The sequence below is a fragment of the Bactrocera tryoni genome, chromosome 1, assembly GCF_016617805.1.
Source record: "Bactrocera tryoni isolate S06 chromosome 1, CSIRO_BtryS06_freeze2, whole genome shotgun sequence".
Taxonomy (NCBI): Eukaryota; Metazoa; Arthropoda; class Insecta; order Diptera; family Tephritidae; genus Bactrocera; species Bactrocera tryoni.
Genome location: NC_052499.1, coordinates 15,114,931 through 15,136,178, shown reverse-complemented (window position 1 = coordinate 15,136,178; position 21,248 = coordinate 15,114,931). Strand labels below are relative to the sequence as shown.

Sequence of the window (21,248 nt, the reverse complement as noted above, 5' to 3'; positions counted from 1 at the left end):
ATTTAGAATTTTTTCATTGTTCAATGTATTTCAAAGTGGACAGTTTATATGCATTTATATTCGTTTTATTTAATTTTTTTAGTATAAATTATTAACTTCATTATGATATAAATTTATTTGTTTTGAATATTACTTGTTTACTCCGTTTTGACTCAACTCTGGGTAATCCATGCAACGACAGCAATTTTGCCGATTGGCCGCGACTGCGAATTAAGCAGCGCCATTACTGTCAAAGAAGTTGAATGCGACACAAGTGTTTACTATACGCCGCGTACGCGTACCGAATCAGTGGTTTAAAATCTATAATGTGCAAAAATAATAAAAAAATACATGACAAATTTAATGAGGATTTGCTTTTTGATACATGTGAAATTGAAATATAGTGATTATAACCGGAATATAAATAAAAAAATTCAATATAGTGGCCTTCGTGAACTGTCAGGATAAAACGCGAATATCGGACCGAAAAACTTCAGCGTTGACAGCGACTGCGACGTTGCGCTGATGTCGACTTAGGCATAGTCGACGACGCTTCTTCAGCCAAACAGCGGACGAAGTAAATCGACACGAACAGCGGCAATTGGAGTAATAGTGAAGAAGTAAACCCATTGAAATTTGTTGTGGAAAATGAATTAAATTCAAAGTTATTAAATCGCAAATAGTTTAAGTAAGTGAAGTGAAAAGGTGACAATTTTTTCTATGTGTGTACGAAAGTGCAATGTAGTTAAATGTGTAAAAATAAACAAATTGGAGAAACTATACAGTATGTTGTACGCAGAAGCCAAAGTGCAAAGCTTCTTGGTTACACCCAGGTAAAGGCAACATTAAATAATATAAATAAAAGAAGAGAAAAAATATCTTATGACAGAAAACCCCGTATAGTATCTATTAAATTTAAAGGCCTCAAATTACATATTTTCAAGTAAAACAAAAAGAACGTTTAAAGTAAACGAACAAACAATCGACCGAGGCAAGTTTCAGCAGCTACTACGATGCGCCATTGCTTCAATACAATTCGGTGTTTGTGTTTGTTCGCCGCGAAAGAGTGCGCAGCAAACGCGGTGTAATATTTGGAGAAAGAGTGGAAAGCAAGAAAAGCAACAAGACGTTTATTGGCTTTTCGCTGCCGGATGCCTAAATAACGTCGTCGTCGTCAACGTCGGCGACATCAACAACGTTGCTGGCGGCAGCAGCGTCGGTGACGTCGACAGCATTGTGACCAAGCCCAAAAATCCAGTCAAGCACTACGAATTCATCAGCACGAAATATTATAAGACAGAAAAGAAAGAAGAAATAGCCAAGTTAGTTGTAGTGAATGTTATTGTAAAAAGTGTCTTATTTTGTGAAGAACTTAAATGGTGAACAAAACAAAGTAATGAAGTAGTCGGACGACAAAGCAGGCGACAGGCAGAAAGCACAGAACAGCAGAGCACATGAAATTGTAAAGTTGAATAAAATAATATTAGACATTTTTTGTCACATAACTATATTTACGGATGTCACTTTTCATTAGTGAATGTAATCGAAATTGAAATTTCAAAGTAATAAAGTTGAATAACATCAAGTAGTAGTTTAAAACGGGCGGTTTTAACCATACAAATCAAATAGGCATTGTAATCGCACTTTGTGCAGTGGTCAACAGTCCGTATTTGTGCACCTTCACCAACAAAAGCAACTTGAGCAGTTGGATTTGTAACAGCGGCAATAGTAGCTTCAGTTGCGGCATAATAATGGCCGCCGAGGAACTGAAAGTGGTTTTGCGGCGTAATGAGCATTCCGGTTTTGGGTTTTCGCTGTTGGGCACCACGGGACCGCCGCATGTAATATATGAAATACACGAGAATTCACCGGCCGCCGATAGTGCGGTAAGTAGAATTGATTTATTTTATTTTTTTGTTCCAATTAGATCAGTAAGTATTGTTCTAATACTTCTGTTACATTTATAATAAAACGTGTCCAAGTTGTAATAACTTTACAAACGTATTTGTGTTATATGTATATTTAGTCCTGCCCTTGAATTATGCGAAACCGTTTTGCATTTTTTTGAATTTTTTTAACGAAATTACTAACGAAACTATTCAATTTAAATATCCTTTCCATGCATATTTAAATGTGTGCAGAATTTGCCTGAAATGACTTCATCTTTATGGAATTATTTTTTTTGTGTGTTATCTACCAACTGTATCGCTGTCAGTGTATTGTCTCTGCAGTTGAAATTGTTGTTGGAATGTACTTATTTTTGTTGTGTGTTTTCCAATTAGAATTAAAAAAATGAAATGACGGAATTGGAATCGAAAGTGGTATATTGAAGACACACGTAATTGTGCGATACAATAAAAATGTACATATGTATGAATATGCATATGTATGTACAGAAGTATGTATGTATATAAATAAAAGTTTGGAATTTTTTCCGCACAAAATTTGGCACGTTTTTGATATGAATATTACTAAATGTCAGTGGCTTACTGCTTTAGCATTGTATTCCTTTGAACTCATTGCTCACAACTTTCTCATCATATCAGTAGTTATTTTTTTATTAATTGATTCAATATCTATTCACTGGTTTCATTGTTTTACATGATCTTAAGAACATTTTTTGCTTTCCCCTAGGGTTTACACTTAAGTTTACTGCATTTTTGTAGTCATTCGTACATTTCAAAAATTATGCAAACCAACTCGAAATTGTTACCTATTGTTTTGCAACTCATACCACAATATTTTCTTTGTTGACTATGCTTTGGTGGATTCCTGTTGCTACGTCGTCACTTTCATTATGACAATTAATTTCATAAATGACTAAATTTTTAAATTATAATTGGAAATCATAGAATAAAAATGTTTTATTCAGTTGATCTTTGGTGACCACTTGCCAAACAGCTGTTTTGCTCAACGTTGGGCACTACCGATTTATGACTTGTTATTAATGGCAATCAAAGGTTCATTAAGTTTTCTATTTAAGTACACACTTTGTTGGTTTACGCAAATTCAGGATTTTCATGAACCTATTTCTGTATCTATTTATATACATAAGTAATTTATAATTTCGTGGGAAAGATAACTTTGAATTTGAAAACTGTATCATGACTGTGATAAATATTTGAAGCACTGTAAATATTCTTCAAACAATTTGTAAACAATCATTTATTTTTAACATACTACTACTGTGGGTAAAAATAGTAAGACTTTTTAATTTAAATTTCGCCCATTCTTCCAAATATTTTTTTTTTTAGGTTGTATTACTGGTATTACTGTCAGCGATATCTGTGCAAAGGCATATTCGAAGTAATCATTAGTGTTTAGTATACTCTTGTCTTTTTGAAGTACATAAAGTGCATTCGACGATTTTTACGAAGAATGAAATTAATAAGTTCCATAAAATTTTGTGTGTGGAATTAATTTTCTGTTGCCGAAATGTTCAGAATGTTGGAAAAGGCCTTCAGAATTATTGTTTGTCGAGAGCAAGTGTTCTTGGTTATTATAAATTATTCAAAGAGGGTCTAGAACGCGTTGCCGACGAACCATGTCAAGGACGGCCATCAACGTCAACTGATGGTCATGTCGTTATTAAAATAAAGGAATTGATGCATGAGAATCGAAGATTAATAGTCAGAGATCTTACTGGCATCGTTGGAATATCGGAAGGATCAGTGAAAACAATTTTGAGAGATAATTTGGGCCTAAGAAAAGTGAAAGCATGATTGGTTGCAAAATAACTCATTTTCGAAAGATGGCGTCGCGATAATGTCTGTGAAACAATGCTTTCCGACTACCAGGTTGTCATGTAACGTACTGTTACTGGCGGCGTCTTAGATTTATGCTTTCGATTCGGAAACAGTCGATCAATGGCCCGAATTTCGTGGGAAAGAGGAGTCGAAGCGGAAAAAACTAGGCCAAAACAGTTTAAAAATCAACGTTATGCTGATACTTTTCTTCGATTACCGAGGTGTGGTGCACTCCGAATTCCAAAACCGAAATGTTCACAAGTTATACTATTTGTTTAATACTGCATTGATTCGTCGTGAAGTTTTCGACAAATCTTCAACCAATATCGTGCCGCAACCACCGTATTCGATTGATATATGTAGATCCGTGTCGCTTCTGGATATTCAGTAAACTCAAACGACCGTTCCGGGGAAACAGTTTTGTGTAAATTGATATATTACTATAAATTAAGAATTTTAAAATTATGAACAAAGTCTTACTATTTTTGGCTCATAGTGATGTGTACGCGCGTTTATTGAGCCTTTTATTACCATATCAGCCACTTAAGTGCTTCCACTTAAATTCGTCAGGTATTTAATAGTGCGGATGTGTTGCGTTGCTAATTAAATTGCTCGATTATCGATTGCTAAGAAAATAACAATAATTTTATGAACTCGTCGAAATAGCAATTTCAGATAATGGTAGTTCTATTTTAAATACAAAACAAATCACTTACACTCTATATAAAGTGAACTGTGATTTAATGTTTGTATACATATAAATAAATACATATGTACATTTATATGCTGTCATTTGATTTGATTTTTAAAGCTAGTCATAAAAATATTAGTATTTTTTGCTGCTATAATAATTTATTAATAAATTTTCAAATAATATATAGTGTTTTCACACCCTTAGAGGTGTGTGCAAAACAAGTTAGTAAATGTTAAACACATTTACACATTATTTGGCATTTAAATGCTTTATGACACTTACAAATTAAAAAAAAATATATATTGACATTACTAATTAGTTTTACTGCCAATATTGTTTTAATATTAGAAAATACCTTACATTATCTTGACACCTCTAAACGTTTTAAAATGTACATATACAAGATATGGTATTGTAATTAATTGATTTTTAGATGTTTACTTTAAAAATAAAGACTACGGACTATAATATTTACAAAAGCTCTTTTGAATTTTTTTTAGTTTTTATTAGGGAAAATGTGTATGCACTTCTTGACGAAATTATATTAAAACATATTCTATTTTTATGTATATACATACATATGTTTTGTGTGGAGGGAGTGCCACATTTAGTTCAGAGTAAATTAATGTCCTTGTAATTTTCTCAAATTTCCTTTAAAACTTTTCGTTTTGGCTTGCGTTTTTTCTAATCTACGAATTTTGAACACATACATAAAGTACGTATTGCTTCTTTCTATTATAAATATGTATTTTCGTTCCCCGCTTTTGCTTTGATTTCCATTCCTTGTTTATTGGGTGCGCAAACTCGTCGCGTCGGCTTGATTGCAGCGGCGATAGAGTTGATGGCAAAGTGTGTTGGCGATTGTGTCTAAGCTAACTGGTTAATACCGGCTTGCCGTTTAATAGATAATGGGTACAAATAGAAAAAAAAATACAATAGCATGGCTGCTCGCATGACTAACATACCTACACATTCGAACATACTGTATGCAGAAGAAGGAAGAGTAGCAGTTTGGTAAAGATATTTGAAAGCACATATGTATGTACATATGTATGTACATAGATATGTACTTTTATACTAAAACCTTTTGATATTATTAAAATGTTCAACGGCAACACAAAATAAATGACTAAACGCACAAACAAAAAAAAATGTTTTCATAAATGAGAAAAAAAAAAAATTCCTTCGCATAACTAATATGACAAAGACGAGAAAGACGATAAACGTGCAACGAATTTAAAAAAATATCGCACTTCTTCTTCTTTACTGGCGTAGACACCGCTTACGCGATTATAGCCGAGTTAACAACGCCAGTCGTTTCTTCTTTTCGCTACGTGGCGCCAATTGGATATTCCAAGCGAGGACAGGCCCTTCTCCACCTGGTTCTTCCAACGGAGTGAAGGTCTTCCTGTTCCTCTGCTTCCCCCGGCGGGTACTGCGTCGAATACTTTCAGAGCTGGAGTATTTTCGTCCATTCGGACAACATGACCTCGCCAGCGTAGCCGCTGTCTTTTAATTCCTTGGACTATGTCAATGTCGTCGTATATCTCATACAGCTCATCGTTCCATGTAATGTTTTCTTTCGAAAACATGCAATGTCGACTCGATCAGTTTTTGTCATCGTCCAAGCCTCTGCACCATATACCAGGACGGGAATTATGAGTGACTTATAGAGTTTGGTTTTTGTACGTCGAGAGAGGACTTTACTTCTCAATTGCCTATCCTGCATTGGATTTCCAGGCTGACATTGTTCTTGGTGTTTACACTGGTTCTGGGATAGACCAAATTATCAATATCATCGGCATACGCCAGCAGCTGTACACTCTTATAAAAGATTGTACCTGCTCAATTAAGTTCTGTAGCTCGAATTATTTTCTCCAGCAGCAGATTGAAGAAGTCGCACGGTAGAGAGTTGCCTTGTCTGAAACCTCATTTGGTATCGAACGGCTCGGAGAGGTCTTTCCCGATCCTAACGGAGCTCAACGTCAGTTTACACAGCGGTATAAGTTTTACGGGGATACCATAAAGGCAGCTCCTTTTCGTGCTGTCGAAAGCAGCTTTGAACCTTATATGCGATGTTGAGGAGGCTTATGGGACGGTAGTTGGCACAGATTGTGGGGTCTTGATTTAATTAATTGCTATTCTAACTTCTTCATGGTCGGGCAATGGAACGTCTGCTCCATAGTCATCGATTGGGGAATCGGGTTCGCCTTCTCCTGGCGTAGTACTTTCACTGCCATTCAGCATGCTGGAGAAGTGTTCCCTCCATAATTTTAGTAAGCTCTGGGCATCGGTCACTAGATCACCTTTAGGGGTTCTACAAGAGTATACTCCGGTCTTGAAACTTTCTGTTAGCCGCCGCATTTTTTCGTAGAATTTTCCAGCATTACCTCTGTCGGCCAGCTTATCAAGCTCTTCATACTCACGCACTTCGACCTCTTTCTTTTTCTGTCTGCAAATGCGTCTCGCTTCCCTCTTCAATTCTCGGTTTCTTTCCCATCCCGCACGTGTTGTGGTCGGTCGGAACGTTGCGAGGTAGGCTCTCTGTTTTCACTCCTCTTCGTACCAGCTGTTCTTTTGCATTTTCCGAAAACCAATGGTTTCGGTTGCATCTGTGCGTAAGGAGTTTGAAATGCCGTCCCACAGTTCCCTTATACCGAGTTGTTGACGAGTGCTCTCAGAGAGCAGGAGTGCAAGCCGAGTAGAAAATCGTTCGGCTGTCTGTTGTGATAGCAGCTTCTCGATGTCGAACCTTCCTTGTGTTTGTTGACTTGCGCTTTTTGCTGCAAAGAGGCGGGAGCGAATTTTTGCTGCAACAAGATTAGGACCGCGGAGCGTACGCACGTCTAGAACACTGGAGACGTGTTTTCCGTCTATCACAACATGATCGATCTGGTTGGTGGCTTTTCGATCCGGAGACAGCCAGGTAGCTTGATGTATATTCTTGTGCTGGAATCTAGTACTGCAGATAACCATATTTCGTGCCCGGCGAAGTCGATCAGCCTCAATCCATTTGGGGATGTTTCGTCATAGAGGCTAAATTTATCGACCTTAGTGCCAAAGATACCTTCTTTGCCCACTCTGGCGTTAAAGTCGCCAAGCACGATTTTGACATCGTGGCGGGGGCAGATCTCATAGGTGCGCTCATAGAAGGAATCTTTGGTCACATCGTCATTCTCCTCCGTCGGGGCGTGGGCGCAGATCATCTATGTGTTGAAGAACCTCGCTTTGATTCGGATTGTGGCGAGACGTTCATCTACCGGAGTTAATGATAGTACTCGGCGACGGAGTCTCTTTCCCACCACGAATCCCACACCAAACTTGCGCTCCTTTATATGGCCACTGTAGTAAATGCCACAAGGACCTACTCGTCTCAGTCCTTGTCCCGTCTATCGCATTTCTTGGACGCAGGTGATGTCAGCCTTCACTCTAACGAGGACATCAACCAGCTGGGCAGCGGCACCTTCCCAATTAAGAGACCGGACATTCCAGGTGCATGCCCTAAAATCGTAGTAATTTAACTCGTTTGTCATGATCGTCATCAAAAGGAGGGTCTCTCTTCCGAGGCTGTTTTGTATTTTTCATTGGTACTGTTTTTTACGTGGCGGCTTCCTAACCCAGCGCACAACACTGTGGGAGTGGATGTTTCGCCTTCTCACTGTAGCTCGCCTTCAAACGGATGTTCTTAGGCTACCCAGAGGATACTTGGTCAAAGACTGGAAGTCGTGAGCTGCTTGAGCCATATGTAAAAGAATTATTTTTGGCCACTCCCAAGTGAATGGTGATCTGAGAACTTTCCTCACTTTCGTGAACTTCTACACATGACTCTATCGCACGTAAAATGAAAAAAGAAAAAGATGACCAAAAGATCATATAATGCATATACATATGCACATATTTTTATTTACATATGATTGTTTCACTTGTTAATTCATATACACATGTACTTCTGCTAATCGCAAATTGCGAGACAAGCAGTCATAAAAGCTTATACAGTTTCAGATTGCTCATAAAAATATCGAGTAATGCCTGCAGTCAATCTCTCTCACAAAGGGTCAAAGAAAGCAGTCATTTATGACTACAAAGCAACCAACTAAATGAAAAAATAAAAATACCAAAAAATATTAAAATTTCAAATTCCGTGTAAAGCAAATTGTTTTCGAGTGTTGTTTGTTTAGTTTTTTTCTGTACAAATACACATATGAATAAATGTATGTATTCACTTTTAACCAGACACATTTGAAAGCAAATTGTCTAACAAAACGTGCACAACCGGCAATCTGACAACAAGCAACAAACAACATCGTTAATAATGACCAGACATCTATCAACCGGTTGTGGCATCTATTAAATTTGTAGCGAAAAACGCGCAAAGGAAAACAAATTTAGAAACTAGAAATTGTATTGAAAATGTATGTGCATAATAAGCGCATAAATAAATCACAAATTAGTGTTTGAAAATTAGTAAAAATTATTCATATATTTCTTGTACGTACTCATCTGATTTCTGTATAAACTATTATTAGCAATATCACTAATAATCAGCTGATAAGGTTCAATCAGCCGGTTGTTGCTAGAGCTTGCGATTTTATTTATGTGGCATAGCCCGTTCAACAGCATCTACAGTGAATATGCGGCTGAGAAATCTTATCTTGTGAAAGCACACAGTATAACACATGTATTATTATTATAAGCACATCTCATGGTCGTTGCCGCCGTTGTGCGAACTCAGGTTATCTGCTAATTGCCGCAATATGCACACTTATTATGGCTGTGAATTACCCCATTTTCCACGATGCGTTCGTTATTTGAGTTGAAAGTGTCGGTTTCTTGTTTATATAGTATTAATGTACAAATGTATATATGCAAGTACATATGTATGTACATGTATTAGCTTTTGTTAATTTGTATCTAATTAGTATAAACAAAAATATTGATTTTGTTGGTGTTAAGGTATGTATGTATATGTATGAGAACGTCTGTGTGTATGAATAGGCTTTTTGTTCATAATAATTACGAAAGGTTATTGTTTTTAATTGAAGATTTTGTTTAATTAAACTGCAAATAAGCTGAAAAAATCTTACAATTTTTAATTATACCTTGAACAGTGTACCTACATATATTAGTTTGCCACGATGTTTGTAACACCCAAATAGGAACGTCGGAAGTACTTTTAAAATATATAAATAAACGATCAGCAAGACAAGCTGAATCAATTTAGCAATGTCCATTTGTGTATACGCGAACTAGTTCTCGATTTTTGAGATATCGATCAGAATTTTGCATGCGTTCTTCTTTCTTCAATAAACTGCACATTTGTCGGAATCTTAATCTCAAATCCTTGTATATATACATATGTACGGACAACTTTTTTATTTTACAAATTATCTTTACAAAATTTGACATAAATTATTATTTACTACAATCTCGGAAGAAATAGTTCAGATCGGACCACTATAGCATATATGTACATAGCTGACATTCAAACTGACCGACTAATATCTTGTATGCTATAAAAAAATACACCTGCGAAGGGTGATTTTTTTCTTTTCTTTGTTTCTTCCATCGACTGTATTTCTAATAACTTTCCAAGCTTCTTTTTCCATTTGAGTTGTGCAACATGGAATTTAAAATAATTCTTTTGTAGAACAAATATAGCATATTCCTGCAACAAATGTATGCACATATGACTTCTGCTTATTACAGGTACATATGTACATCTTTACTTACGTTTTCTTTATTTCTGGCATAGCATATGCACCTTACCTTATTTCAACTTCTTGGTTTGTTTGTTAGCGTTTATTGCCTTTCTTTCTATTTATGCTACTCATATACACATTCTTGATAATTTTGTTTTTCCTTATTGATGCATATTTTTCTTTTAAACATACTGTATTCATTTCCATTTTTATATGTTTAGAAGTCACGTTCTATGTTTATATTACTATCTTTCTAACATTCTAGCTGCTATCCATAGAGACATTATAAATATACGTAAATGTGTATGTACATATCTATGTAAATATTCAAGACATTCAATTCTTGGCATTATTCGTTGGAATTCCTCTTTTCCCTACTGCTTTGTTCATTATATTTGACCGGTGAAAATAATAAACATAAGCTTATATTTTTCATAATCTATAATTGCCGTACAACTAGTCAATTTTTCTTCATTGCTTCTGTATACGTGTTGTTGTTATTATTATTAATTATATATTAACATGAGTGTGTTTTATTATCACTTTATTTAACACTGCGGCAATAATTGTGCTACATATCAACTGCCTTCTTTGAAACTTCAAATATTCTGCTATTCATTGACATTTCTACCCACTGCATTTACGTATAACGTGCCTACACATACCATAAATTCCATTGTGATCGCTGCAATATTTACTCGTTACTCTTCACTTTACGCATTACGCATTACGTGTTGTGTTTTATTATTGAATTCGAATTTACAAAGCAGACTAAAAACTGATATGAGTGTGTATGTATGTATGTATGCATATCCCTTGGTGCAACTGTCATCTTGTCTTGCAGTTGCAATGCCAATTGATTTATGTCTATCAGTTATGCGAATAAACAAACTAACTTGCGTATACGTTACGTGTACGTGTGCATACGTTTGTATGTTTAAATAACTTTGTTTCTTGTCACTGTTTCAACGGCTGCTGTAGTTGCTGTCATTACCATTTGATTTTAAAAAATGTTCAGACTTGCAAAAAAAGTCAACACACATGCATTTTTTAACAAACATACATACATATATTTACATACCATATATAGGTAAATGTATGAAAATAAAAAACGTACAATAAAAAGATTAAAATTGCAATAATTTTCCATATACATACATACATATGTACATAGCATTACTTTATGAGTGCGTACGCCACGCATTGCCATAATGAAAGTTGAGCTGTAAGAAAGCGAGTTGTTGTTTGTTTCTGGTTTTGCAAAACCAATTTGTATAATTTGGATTTTTTTTTCCATTTCTTTTTTAATTGCAAAGATTGTTGCTTCGCACCTGACAACGCCGCCGCGTGCCATTCGTTCAAATGTATGCATCCATTGAAAATATTATTGCTTATTTATTTTTGTGCGTCCACTCTTCATACTCGTCCTAATCCACGAAATTTTCTCCATATTTGTTCGTCACTTCAAGGCCACTTTTCGTTTCGTTAATGCGATTGTGGAATGTGCGTGCGTGGTCGCAAGACACTACAATTCAAAAGATTTCAATTGTCTAATCAATTGTCAATCCATAAAATATTAAAAAGTAATAATATTTTGTGAATAGGCGTACGAACTTGTAAATTTATATATTTCTTTTACGTAATTTTAAACGCATTCACTTTCTAGTGTAAGTAAATTATCGGATTCTATTTGCCAAATATACAGCGTTTAACCTTGTTAGAATTGATAAGAAAGGAAAAATCTAAAACAAAATTTAAATAACAATGTCCTGTTTATTTTACGCACATTTATTAGCTGTGATGTTACGAAAATTATATGCACTAATCTTATATATAAAAATAAGTTGGATTTTTGTCTGTTCGCTATAGCTGGTTTAGTCAGCTCTTTCATCAAATGAAAAATGGTAATTAAAGGTAATCCACCGAGGATGGTTTGAAAAAAAAAAATCAGTAAATGTTCATTTTTAATCGACTTACGAGCGTAAATTCAAAAAAAAAATTCATTGCTTACTTATAACAGAGAATGTAAATGCAGACAGAAAATGTTATTTAACATTTAGCTAAGCTGCAATACACTGATAAGGGTCAGTTATAGCGTGAATAATAACAAAAACAACATTTTTTTGGATCGCTTGCAAATATAATACTTGCTAAAATGAGATAAGTAAGGAAGATAGTGATAGCAGTTGCTTCCTCAGGAATTGCTGAAACTCTTCTAAAGGATGGAAATCTGCTCATTCATCTTTTAAACTTCCGTTATCCAAAAATCTTGGAACAACAATCAATATGTGCTATCCACAATGCTCTTGGTTAACTATTGCAAGGCGCCACATTGATTATGTGGTATGTGGTATGAATGCACCATGAGCCATAAAGCACATATAGAGGCCGTGGACAGAACATGAAAAGACCTTAGAAACTCCTTTGCTTTCATGGGCGGGATAACTTTTGTATTTGCTGGAGATTTCCGACAGACTCTTCCTGTCATTAACAGAGGTATGCGAGCAAATATCATCAAAGCATGTTTAATATCGTCGCCCTTATGGACTTCGATTGAAAATATAAAATTACGGACGAATATGAGTGCTCATCTTCATGGAATAATTATTCAAAAAGTTCCCGGATAAATAAAAAAATAGGTATAAATTACCATTATCTCCAGGAGTTAATAAAACCCTTCTGGTTTGCCACCACATGAATAGGCTTTAAAAATTGGTTATCCAATTATCCTTTTGAGGAATTTAAGTTCCCCAAGCAATTGCAATGGGAAGAGGCTGCTTATTAAGGAAATGAAGGACAATTTAATTGTAGCACTGGCCCAGCAGCTGGTCAACTAGCTCATATACCGAGGATTCTGATGATCCCAAGTAATCTGCCAATCCCACTTAAACGGCTTCAATTTCCAGTGAAAACATCTTTCGCTCTAACTACAAACAGGTCACAAGGACTAACTTTCGAATTAGTACGGGTTGACCTACGAAAAGAATGTTTTACTCATGGCCAACTATGTACTTATATGTACATATGTATGTTGGTCTATCGCAGGTTCTGAAAATCAATTAGATTGCTGCCACAAAATAAATTAACATCAAATATCGTTTAAAGGGAAGCTCTAATTCAATAAATTATTTTTCAGGAGCAGAGAAAGTAAAATACTTATATAGTAAAGGCCTTTTTTCAAGAATTAAAAAAATAATAGCAATACAAAAAATATACTTCGAATTTCTTTCATTTAACTAATTGTTAATGACTCCACGCAAAAACGGGAAAGTATGGATGAGAGAGTGTGTACAAAATTATAATAAGCCGGGTGGGCTGTTAGTATAAATATAAATAATAAAAATCAAAATATATTTAGCTGATTTTATATTTCAAACCACTTGTAGGTATTCAGTAACTTCGAAATATTTTTTTTTTTTGTATTTATTCACAAGTTTGGCAGTGCAAAATCGTTATAAACTTGTATAAATGTATGTATATTTATAAACATTGTGACAAAAAAGCTGCCGGAAATTGTAATTAAATTACCCGCGTAAATGATATTTCAAAAAGATGTATTTTGCTAAGTTGGTAGGACTGTCCTTAAAATATGAGCGTAATCTGTCAACCAGTTTGTTTACAACAGCTGTTGAAGTTGGTACACCTCATTTTTACAATGAATAAAAATACCGAGCAAAGAATTTGTCTCAAATTTTGTATTTCTAACCAAATTTCATGTGCGGAATTATTACTAATGTTGGAAAAGTCTTACGTTGATTCAAAAGCATAAGCCTACGATTGGTATAAAGCCTTCAAAGACGGTCTAGAGATTGATTCTACACGACCTTCGACATCTTCAATTGAGGAAAATATTAAAAAAGTGAAAGATATGGTGAAAGATATGGTTCTTGAAAATCGTCAGGAAAGTTTTAGAGAGTTGGCAAGAGAGCGCGAGTCCGTACGAATGATTTTATAGATATTTGGTTTATGAAACGCGCTCTTGCTTGACTCGTCCCGATAAAGCTGAATTTTTTTCAAAGCGAGTATGACTGTTCCCGAATTTAAAGCCAAAAATGCAACTAATAGCATCGATCAACCACAGTATTCACCAGATTTGGCTCCGTGTGATTTTTTCTTGTTCTCCATACTGAAATTGCCGCTCCGTGGAACCCGTCTTCAGTTCGAAGAGATAAAACAAAATTCGTGGAAAGAGTTGAAGACCATCCCAAAAAGTGCTAATGAAAAGTGTTTAGAGGACCGAAAAAATTGTCGTCATAAGTATATTACATCTGGTGGGGATTACTTTGAAGACGACATAATAACTATTGAAAAATAATTAAATATTTTGCGTTTTATTTACAATTTACAGGGACTTTTTTGTCATATTGTATTTATTATTTACTCCGAAGATGTGAAATATGATAAAGGTTTGAAGGAAAAAGTGAAATATGATGAATGAGTTAGGTATTTATCGTGAAGGAGAGAGATACATATACATTTGTATGTATAATTAGCACATACACATGTATAAATATTTTACATATATTACAAAATGGAAATTTGTTGAAAATTTGTAGGAAAACTATTTATATTTTCAATAGTGATATGCATTATTAAATTTTTTACTCTCGCAACAATGTTGCTAACGAGAGTATTATAGTTTTGTTCACATAACGGTTGTTTGTAAGTCCTAAAACTAAAAGAGTCAGATATAGGGTTATATATACCAAAGTGATCAGGGCGACGAGTAGAGTCGAAATCCGGATGTCTGTCTGTCCGTCCGTCCGTCTGTCCGTCCGTGCAAGCTGTAACTTGAGTAAAAATTGAGATATCATGATGAAACTTGGTACACGTATTCCTTGGCTCCATAAGAAGGTTAAGTTTGAAGATGGGCAAAATCGGCCCACTGTCACGCCCACAAAATGGCGGAAACCGAAAACCTATAAAGTGTCATAACTGAGCCATAAATAAAGATATTAAAGTGAAATTTGGCACAAAGGATCGCATTAGGGAGGGGCATATTTGGACGCAATTGTTTTGGAAAAGTGGGCGTGGCCCCGCCCCCTACTAAGTTTTTTGTACATATCTCGGAAACTACTATAGCTATGTCAACCAAAGTCTATAGAGTCGTTTTCTTCAGGTATTTCCATATACAGTTCAAAAATGGAAGAAATCGGATAATAACCACGCCCACCTCCCATACAAAGGTTATGTTGAAAATCACTAAAAGTGCGTTAACCGACTAACCAAAAACGTCAGAAACACTAAATTTTACGGAAGAAGTGGCAGAAGGAAGCTGCACCCAGGCTTTTTAAAAATTGAAAATGGGCGTGGCGCCGCCCACTTATGGACCAAGAACCATATCTCAGGAGCTACTAGGACCGATTTCAATGAAATTCGGTATATAATATTTTCTTAACACCCTGATGACATGTACGAAATATGGGTGAAATCGGTTCACAACCACGCCTTCTTCCAATATAAAGCTATTTTGAATTCCATCTGATGCCTTCTCTGTATAATACGAGTATAAACATTAGGAACCAATGATGATAGCGGAATAAAACTAAAGAGAAAATACTAATTTGCTCAAGAAGTAGTCCCAAATTAAGAATACGAGTTTAATAAATGATGCTTACGAACATATGTATGTATGTATGTACATATATTTTTTATTGCTATAATTGCTGAATTAAAAAGATGCACTTGAGCAATCAACAAGATTTGTTGATGTGTTTTCCTTTTCATTTCATCCCCTTAATCAGTCAGTACTATTCACAGTAAACAATTTTGTGTAGTCTCTCAAGGCACTCAGCGTAATAAAAAAAAAGCTGCTCGGTCTGCAAATAGATATTTTTAAATTGATTTGCAAATAATATTATTGTTTTTTTATAGGGAAATAATATTCTTAATATCTACTTCGTTACGAAATCGTTTTGTAAATAAGTATATGCTTCCATTCAAATAAACAGATTCAATCACATATTATATATAGGAACATAATATATTGATATTATTTTATATAAATTATAAGCAATTAAACATCTGTAAAAATTTGAACAATGATTACTTTATATTACTTAAATGCTGTTTTTTCACATTTTCGATGTGCATGACCATGACCCGTATATGCATGTTCTAGATTGGTTAGAATTCACGACAAATCTTTTCTATAATATTTGATTGGAACTCGCAAAATCAGCAATATTTTATTTATTTTCAAATATTATTTATATAAACTTTGAAACATATATTGTATTTGTTTATATGTACATATGTTTTGCGAAGTAATTGTGCGTACAAATATACCAATCTCTCCCACATTTTCACTCAGCACGTTAAACACAGTGAAAATGACAAAAAGTTAAACATAAACGAAATGCATTTTTCCGGCGATTTGTGACTTTAATACCATTACAGCATATACATACATACATACATATGTGCATATATTTGAATACGTATGCTCATACATTTTTCTCTGTATTTATGAATGCGTATTTGTATGACTTTTGTTTATTATTGTTTCTTGTTTTGCTATAAACAAACAATTTAGCATACTTGCTTCTACTTTTGCGGAGGTACCCTGCAGGGAAAACTTAATAATAACAAACTATGTTTTCTAAGCAAAAGGACATGTAAAATGCCTAATTGGGACAACAGTATACTACTTCGTTGGAATATTATTTTTGAATATGAAACGTACATATACACCCGCGGCCAAGCGTAACTTACCATTTGATTTTTTTCACTATTTTCAATTTTTTCGTTCTTTGGGTAACTTTTTTATGGATTTAATAGAATACGGGGAATATATAGATGGCTCGAATATATTCGGTTAACTGTTGACTTTAATCTGGCCCATTTGTAAAATTAAATTGAAACAACTTTTTTTATTTGCACACAAGTCTTTGATTTTATTATTACTAATTCTTGTAATAACTTAACAAAATTTTTTGTTTGAATTGAAAATGGAATTACAACATATTCAAAAAGAATAACGGGAAATCTAATATGGCGTCGGTCCACCTCTAGCGGATATTACAGCTTCGATACGAGCAGTCATTGACCCAACAAGTTTCTCCAAAACACTGCTTGAAATTTCCTCCTCCCAAACACTTTCTAACATTTTTTTTAGTTCTGGTTTACTTTTACTTTTTTGGCACAACTTATTTTTTTTTGATATTTTATATTTGTATAAGTCAAAGATCACTTCGTTAAAACTTAACGGAGAAATTACATTACCGCAACAAGTAACGTTACAATGAGTGATAGAACACGTGTTCGCTAGAAATTTCTTAATGGTAAGTTACGCTTGGCCGCGGGTGTATATTGAAATAACAACCCTCGTCTTTTATTTCGCTTTGATTTATAAAAATGCACTTATATTATTTCCGATTTCCTGCCGGTCATCTATGTACCTCTTCATAGGTATAACATGTGCGTTTTTGCAGTTACTCGCGATGTTTAAATTACGTAAAATGCACAAGTCAACTATGCTTCAGTATACTTTGCCGCTTTACGGCCCCTGCAGTTGGAATACGGTATTGGCTGCCGAGTGGAAGATTGTTATAACGCTTTGTATATTGATATACTTACTTACATACGAATCTAGGAGAAATAATACTCTGAAGTAGCGTCATTGCACAAAACAAAAAAAAAATTAAAATTGACCTACTGTGTGTGTATGTGTGTTTGCTATTAAGTAATGATCAAATTTTTTGCTCCAGCTATTTTTTACATTTTTTATTGTAAATTTTTATTACTTTTTCTGCGATACATATTCTCTAGATTGTTATTAGTTACAAGCGTTTTATTTACTTTTAAGTACCTATGTTATGTACGTACATGTGCTAGTTGTGTGTACTTGTATTTCAGCGCTCAGTTCCTTCTTCCATTCTGTGTGTTTTGATAGGCTTTTTGCACATTTGTTGACCTGCTTTTTCATTAATTTCTAAGTTCGAAATTTATTTGTCAATTTGCAGCGTTGTGGGCGTCAATTAGTATTTATAAAGAGATGTACATATATAAAGGCGAATAAAAAGTTGGTGCAGGACTGTCGCCTACCCGTTGACTTCTACAGTTATTATAAATTATTGGTGTGTGTCAGAGCAGCGAAAAATGTGTTTGTATGTATCATGTTCAATTGAGTATCGCAAATTTCTACTAATTTTTATTAAGAGTGCCGTCAGCCAGTTTTTTATACCCTGAACAATGTAAGAATGAAGAGTTGGAGAACATATAAGGTATAGATGTATAAGATATGTTGATTTAGCCATGTTCGTTTATCTGTCTTTTTTACATATTTTAGCCTTTTTTCCAAGAAGCTGTCCCATTTGTCGGAAAAGCCGATATCAGACCGAAATAGCATATATGTAGCTGGCATACAAACTTGTTGATCCCAATCAAGTTCATATATGGTAAACTTTTTTTGACAAGATATCTTTGCGCAATTTGGCATCGACAAAGGTGCAAGGAAGCTCTAGAATGCCCGAATATATTGTTCAGATCGGACCATTATATCGTATAAGTAGTTGTCTTACAAACTGAATGATCAAAATCATGATAAAGATCTTTTTATGCTCTAAGAAAAACATACACCTGTGAAGGTTATTATACATATATGTATATGTACATAGCTGCGGTGCAGTCGAAGTTAGCCTTTTTTGTTGTTATATTTTTCCTACTTTTGTAACACCATTAATTGTTTGAAAAGCAGCGATCATAAGTATATGTATTTGATGATATAAATATGTACTCGTAATATAGAATTTTCAATAAGCGAAAACCATTGAATTTAAAAATAAATATGTCTTCCAGTAAGTAGTAGTAGTCTTCTCGATGAAAATTTCGCGTCACATAAGCATACATAGTCCTTGAATGTTTTTCAAAGCTGTCGAATAGATTAGTAATTGATTTCAAACAAACATCAATCTCTGAGAAATCGCGTCAGGTCGTAGGGTTGGCAACACTAAATAAAAAATATGCCTAGTTTGAAGATTTCCAGTAAAGTATCTTTAATATTATATTAGTATTTGTTCCTTGGTGAAAGTATGTCTCTAAAATGTTTTTAAGTGTTTTAAATTATTTTTAACCCGGACAAATATGTTTTCAAATCTTTATTACCGCCTTAAAAATGGACTCCTGAGTTAATCCAAGCGTGCCAACGCTTAATCAAATTTTACAAATTTGCTATGCATGTCTATGGACAGACGAGGTCACTTGTTGTTGTTGTAGCGCCAGAAAACTTTCTTGAAGAAGAATCGTCGTGAGAACAGAGGACACTTTTTGTCCCGCTTTGGGTGATGAGATCAGTTTTTTTAGGACGTGTATAGTATTGAGGCCGCCTATGAACAATTCTGAGAAATATGCGTCTAAAGTTAAAGCGATAAAGCGATGCCATAAAATGCCTCTGATCTGTAGGAATTTAAAGATAAAAAAACACGATTGTAGTGTGTTTTCTATGGAAAATTTTTACATGACTTGGTCCAGTTCTTAATGTTAATATTAAGGGCTAAAATTTTAAGGAAATTTTTTTAGGGTATTTCCAAGGAAATTTCGTGACGGGACTGAAAAAAATTAATAGTTAAAAAAAAACACCCTAATGTACATACAGTATGCATACAGTTATGTGTATTAAAATATCTCTCAAGCAAACTCCACTGAACTCTCTACCACAAAGCATACCCCCCACTTCACATACATAAGTATTTCATATTGTTAAGGTGTCTGCAAGAGCTTAACTTCCTCCCACTTGAACACAAACGCACACACATACACACAATACTTAGTCACTTGCTTTGTGTGCTCTCTCTTATAAGGCATTGCTCTTAGTGCTTCAGTCATGCGTTAACAACTATTAATATGCAAATGTATACTTATAGACAAACTTAGTTCTTACGGCAAATACAAATGTGCTTCATATATTTTCTTCAATAACAATAATAATCTACAAAAGTGTGTAATAGTGTGTATGTGAGCTTCTGCATGGCTGTGCGAGCACATTAATGTACTTGAACTATAATGACTTGCCGTTGAATAGCGTTAAATCGTATCGAAGGCAACAATAATAGGCAGCAATAATAGTAAGAAAGCAGCAAACAAGTAAGACACAAACACACATACACCCACACATACATAAATGCACGCGATCATAATGATAATCATGCCGAGACTAACGCCAACAATAGTTACTCATACGCCAGCGCATACTTAACTCACATGCAGGCAAACGCAGCAGACAACAGTTGGGTTGCTCATACATACATACATATATGTACGTGTGTTTTATAGTAGGTGTGCCAAGTAGCAGACATGGCAGCAGTGGCACACAATAGATAAATATGGATGTACGGACAGACTAAGCGACAGACAATTGTTCGTTGACTCTTGAAAAATGTGTTGTTTTTTTCATAAATTTTTTATTTTCTATTTCTTCTTTTATTCTAGGCGTTGCAAGTGTAATTTTTTTTTGTGTATGTTTTTGTTATTGTTGGCGAATCACAAATTTGTTTTGTTATTGCTTGCCAGCTGCTCGTATTTTGACTGATAAAAGCAGAACGCTTTGATTGTAGTTGTTACCTTTTTGGTTTGTTTTTGATTTGTTGTTGTATTTCCTTGGTCTAATTTTAGTTTCAATTCAGGAAAACCGTCACACACATATGTATACTAAACATATAAACAGCTTTCATATGTATGTACATACAACGAAAACAAAAGCAACATAATGTGTTTAGTTCTCTTAGCTTCTAATTGAAATTGTAGTTTTTAATTGAATTAAAGTGAATTTACTTTGTCTACAGTTCGGATGTCAACTGAGTATGTTTCAACCGCGCTGTCTATGTTGTTGACAGCCAACACACACACAGCCACACACAAAGCCAACACGCAAACTTTTCATGAACTTTCGCCCTCTGTGTGCTCACTCTACGTCCGCCTCGGCGTTTCACTTACTGCACTAATCATTGGCTTTGTTCTTTGTCGTATCCAGTATTGTTGTTTTAGTCGCTAGCAGTTGTCAACTTACGGGTTGTTGGCTTGCTTAGCTAAGCCCTTGCACTAGTCTCCTACTCCGCCCACCAACTTACTCCGCCAGCGATTATATGTAGGGTCATATCCGCCCTGCCGTCTCTTGCTCGCCCACGTGCCAAT

General features: G+C 34.8%; 1 protein-coding gene across 5 annotated transcripts in view; it reads left to right on the top strand.

The window, feature by feature from the left end:
* The first annotated feature begins 239 nt into the window (after positions 1–239).
* Positions 240–21,248, top strand: part of LOC120782587 (PH and SEC7 domain-containing protein) — a 60,568-nt gene continuing 39,559 nt past the window's right edge. For 3 of the 5 annotated variants that reach the window (XM_040114938.1, XM_040114937.1, XM_040114936.1), the window contains exon 1: positions 1,731–1,865. In XM_040114938.1, the coding sequence (XP_039970872.1) occupies positions 1,731–1,865 (135 nt within the window). Of the gene's footprint in view, positions 1,866–21,248 lie in introns of all 5 variants that reach the window. The other 2 variants (XM_040114935.1, XM_040114939.1) reach the window with 1 other exon arrangement.